The sequence below is a fragment of the Cryptomeria japonica genome, chromosome 9, assembly GCF_030272615.1.
Source record: "Cryptomeria japonica chromosome 9, Sugi_1.0, whole genome shotgun sequence".
In the NCBI taxonomy this organism is placed as follows: Eukaryota; Viridiplantae; Streptophyta; class Pinopsida; order Cupressales; family Cupressaceae; genus Cryptomeria; species Cryptomeria japonica.
The window spans coordinates 551,874,838-551,879,927 of record NC_081413.1 but is presented as its reverse complement, the minus strand read 5'-3'; the positions used below and the strand labels follow the sequence as shown (position 1 = coordinate 551,879,927).

The 5,090-nt window shown below is 35.7% G+C and overlaps 1 protein-coding gene across 1 annotated transcript; it reads right to left on the bottom strand.

Annotated features, from left to right (window-relative positions):
• Positions 1 to 940: 940 nt before the first annotated feature.
• On the bottom strand, positions 941 to 4,798 carry LOC131060963 (disease resistance protein TAO1). The gene is made up of 7 exons (XM_059211304.1): positions 4,340 to 4,798; positions 4,084 to 4,194; positions 3,595 to 3,908; positions 3,238 to 3,398; positions 2,151 to 3,148; positions 1,778 to 2,056; positions 941 to 1,681 (listed from the first exon to the last, which is right to left on the bottom strand). Exons 1-7 carry the CDS (start codon positions 4,610 to 4,612, stop codon positions 1,052 to 1,054), a joined length of 2,766 nt encoding a protein of 921 aa, XP_059067287.1. The 5' UTR covers positions 4,613 to 4,798; the 3' UTR covers positions 941 to 1,051.
• Between the last annotated feature and the right edge of the window lie 292 nt (positions 4,799 to 5,090).

Below are 5,090 nucleotides of genomic sequence, written 5' to 3'. Positions count from 1 at the left end.
TAGGGCTAAAATCTTGTATCATAAAGTCTGCTTCAATATTTGTCTGGAATTTCTTAGACCACCAAAATTTCAACGGTTTGATTCAATATCCTGTTCCAAAGCTCCCACGGAGGATGTTGCTTGCAAAACATTGAAAAGATCTTCCAATAATTAACTTCAAAATAAATGAAACGATTTAAGCTATATTAAGGAGACAGACAATCTGCAGGACAAATCTGTGCCTCAAAAGGGAAATGACAAAAGATCGACAGAATCTTCAGGAGCCCATCTACTAATTTTAAGGACAGTTCTTCTGCAACTAGTTCTGATTAAGAGCAAATTGGCTAAATAATAATGATTCTATTTGTGAAGAACTTAAACTGGTTGTTGAAGTTTTTAGGGTTTGATAGGTCGCATTTACTTCTACTATGTTCAAATCTAATATTTTATCAGGCCATACTGTCTATATGACCTTTCAAGACTTTAATTGTTTAACTTTTAATAAAGAAGTGAAAGAGTCTGTCTTTAAACAGAACAAATTAGGTTCTTGTTTTCTAAAACTTAAGGTAATGAGATAGTGCCCATTAGGGATTCCTAACCTCGTAAACTTACAACTGACTATGTTGACTGCAGCTTGGATGGTGTTACAAAGAAATCATTTTTGTCTATCATATCTCCAATTGAAATTCTTATGTTTTCCATTTCAATGAGCTCTCCAATTGAAATTCTTATGTTTTCCATTTCAATGAACTTTTCTATATTTGTTTCTTTCTATTCCACTCTAATGAATGACAAGGTCATTTTCTAAAGATTGATACCAATACAAAAATTTAATTTTTTCAAATTTTTTGCAAAAATCAAGTGCAACGAATGACAAAATCGTATTCAATTTAAATTTTGCTATTGATATAACCACTGCACCTCCTTTTAATATAAATGCTAGCTTTTAACTAAAATAAAATGAAAACCATAAAAAATCACAACTCTTATATTACAAATTTTATAAATAATGAAAAATGCTCTCAAAATAACAATTGAGAGGTGAATTATATTATTACATTCTTCAGACTCTTCAGTCTGGTAATCCATTTACCTTACAATTGTTTCCTCTAATATTATTTGGCAACAAATCTTTTAATGTTGAGGAACAACCTCTCAAATCTATCTCCTTCATGTTTGTGAGATCCCCAAAGCTTAATGGCCATTCTTCTAGCCCAGAACAACCCGTCAAATCTAACTTTTTCAAATTTTTGAGCTGACCAAAATCTGAAGGCAACTCTGCTAGTTCAGGACAGTACCTCAATTCTAACTCTTCTAAATTTTTGAGCTGCCCAAAGTTTGAAGGTAATGCACTTAATGCAGAGCATGTGCATATTCGTAAACTTGTCAAATTGCTGAGTTGCCCAAAATTTGAAGGCAACTCTTTCAATTCATTGCAATTAACTACTTCTAACTCTTTTAGATTGCTGAGATCTCTCAATTTGGATGGAAGTTCCCTTAATTGATGGCAATCCCATAAAGTTAAGCTCTCTAACTTTTTTAGCTTTTCCATTCCATTTGGCAGCCTTTGTATATTTTTGAAGTCATATAAACCTAATGCTTCAAGAGAAGAAGCTGGAGTGACTTTGGGAGGAATTCTAGAATATACAACTCTGTTCCAAGAAAAATTCTTAATGTACATGTAGCGCAGGCTTCGAGGAAACTACATATTTGCACAATAATTATGAAAAGTGTTATTATATAATATAATGAAAGCTAATTGAAATGATAAATATGCTCTAAGGAAGGAAGATCTTACCTCATAAAAACTCATGCCTTGCATAAATGGGCCCTTGTAGTAGGTGAGATGCTCGAGTTTCTCAAACTCCATTGGTAAATCAAGAGCATCATCATTAATTCTAAGGCATCTGAGTTGTTCAAATGGTTTATGACATTGCTCCCTGAATGTTATTTGCGATCCTCTACAATATAACACTCTTAATGAATTGCTCATACAATTAAGATGATCACAATTAATTTCGATTGGAGGCTGCTCATATTCTTCACCAGAATAAATGCCTTTTATTTTTTTGAGTTTCTACACAAAAACCAAAACCATAAACATCATTATGATTGTGAATAACAAGTGTCTTTTCATAATATTTATGACAAGCATTGTAAATACGACATACCTCTTCATCTTTCAAACATTCCAATAAACTCTCACGGTCTCGGATTCTGTTTCCCTCTTGCTCTGACAACTTTTTTCCTCTTGCTCGAACTATGTCATGAACAATCACAAAACCTTCTTCAGATGTCTTGACGAATGAGGCAGCTTCTAGAGCTCTGAATTCCTCCTCTCCAACTATGCTGGCCACAAACTCACTACCCCACCTATTATGAAAGTAGGATGCGATATCTAGAAAGGCCTCTTGAACAGGTTCTAATAGTCTGTCGTATACAAAACCAACCATACGATCGCTTATATCTTTCTCTTTGACCTTCTCTCCTTCTTTAAGCATCTCTAGCACTATGTTCTTTTTATTTCCCCTGTTTAGAGCCAATTGTGAACCAGCTAATTCAAGAAGAAGGGGAATACCACCACACAACTTAAGGAGGTTTTCTATATTATTTTCATCATTGTAATCTGAAACTTTCTCCAACAAAAGTTTTCTTGCCTCAGTCACTGGAAGAGGAATCACATCATATTGTCGACGTTGAATATTCCTGCCAACAAAAATGTCCGTCTCTTGGAGATTTCGAGTAGTGACAAGTATTCTGCTCTTCGGTGGGAGGCAACTATCCAAGCGTTGAGGTAGAAGTTTCTCAAGATCGTTACCTTTGAGAGCATTGTCAATGTATAGGAATAAAGGCTGATTAGGATGCTCTTTGAAAAATGACCACAACCTTCCTCGACCTTCATCGCAGTTTTTCAATTGCAAGTTCTCTGTAAACAATCCATACAAAATTTGCTCTTGGAGGCCCTTAAGATCGTTGTTGGTACAATCTTGATCCATGTGAATTCTACAATGCTTATAAGATTGGAGGTTGAGTTGGGCATAAACGGCATCAGCAAGTGTGGTCTTCCCAATCCCACCAAAACCATAGACAACCACAACAATGGGTATTGTGTCTTGTGCATTCAGATCAAGAAGCTGAATTACTCTTTCCAGTCCGCTCTCAATTCCAACTGTTAAATTTGTGGAAAAACTCAACCACAGTTTGTGACAAACACAAAAGATAATAGGAAAATATCATAAAAGTTGAAAAAAATGTTACCTGTCGGTTGGTATGCATATATTTTCTGCGATTGTGAAGCAATTTTTGGCACTCTTTGCCCTATGCCAATTGCAGCTGACAATTGGATGTCACTATACAAGTGGTCTATTTTGAATTGAAAAGCCTTTAAAGTATCGGCATTCACTGTAGCGGTGAGAAACCTTCACACAATCCAGACATTGACATTGGATTTACATTGAAAAGCATTGAAAGTATCTTGACGTTTAATTTGCTTGAAGTAAATTTTTCTTATAAGTTCGACTCAGATTTTGTTTTATATTTAGACTATGCCTAACTTTAGACCGATTAGTTTTTATAACAGAGTATCTAACTTGCAGCAAAAATAATTGAACTAACCTGAAAATTTTGGCTCTTGCAAGTTGGGAGATGCACATGCTGGTTCCTACAATAATGCACTGGATTCCCTCATTTAGTTTCTGCTTCTGCTCTGGAATTTGCTCATTCAACAGTAGAATTTGCCTCCCAAGATTAAGCATCCTTCTCAAAACTTCAAGGCACTCACTCTTGTTCTCAGACATCTTACTAAAACTCTCCAATGCGGATCCCAACATACAAAGTGCTATTCCTACTTTAGGAATTTTCTCAGAGCCTTTGAGCACTTCTATACAAACTTTTTCAATCTCTGCAATTACGCTATCCGTAGGATTTTTCTGTACCGAAGTTACCCAAGAATATAAAAGGGATGCCAATCAGCATCCATCTAATATAATTTTTTTCTCAAAAATGTTCAGAGTTACAGCCATCCAATAATTTAACTGGCTAAAGGTAAATCAGAGAGGAATGTTATCACCACTTAACTTTATAGTTCTGAAATGGAAATTTTACCGTTACAGGACGCTTGCCAATTCTTGTATCCAGCATCTCCAGGATTCTTTGGCCTTCTTGGATATGAGAACCTACCGCTGAATTAGATCCTCCATCACTCTGCTCTCCCGACTGTATTGGACAACACCATATTTATACTCAGTATAGCCTAAAATTGTTGTTAGGCAAAAGATATTGTTAAATGTAGAACTGCAAAATTCCTATTATAAAAGACTATATTTTCTAACAATATAAAACCTATGTGTAGATAACATACTGCGATCTTCAATAGCTCTTCTAAAACCTGAATCAGACCCTCAATCTGGCTTATATCATTGAACTTTTGTAGAAAATTCTTAAAATCGGTCATAGTGACAGTGGGCTCTTGTTCAGAAGGTTGTGAAGGCGAGGAGATGGTGGAATACCGAGATAGTTGCGGTGAAGGGGTAGAGATAGAGATGGGTTGTTGTTGTTGAAGAGATTGTGGAGGAGAAGGGGAAAGTAAACCGCAGCAAGAGCAGCAACATAAACAACAGAAATTTTTGGCCATATTAATAGTGAGGAAATAAGACAGAGAAGAAAGAAAATCTAAGTAGTGCTGTTATCTTCGTTGTTAGAGAAGATGAATCCAGCTGAATAAGAAGGGCTTTTCTCTCTGTCATTCCCCTCTTTCAAATCTGATTTTTATAACAGGCTACTGCTGGAAAGGTCAAATGCAGTTTTCTCATGGACAACACAATTATTATGAGTTTAGTAATTTCCTGCAACCTTTCATCCTTTAGTGGGCCGTATGCGTACCGCTGATTAAAGAAGAACGACAAAGGCTGGTCGTTTTCCTCCAATATCAACCTACAAAGTGGCTCATTTTGCATCCATAATCAATGTAGAAAGAGCATGGGAGTTCGGCTAGTCATAAAGCCAGCTTATAAAGTTACAATATATCAGTCTTAAGTCAATAGACAGAGAAAGGACAATAAAGGCCAGCCCTATATGTGCTATTCAGCAAACTAAACACAATTCACAAAGGA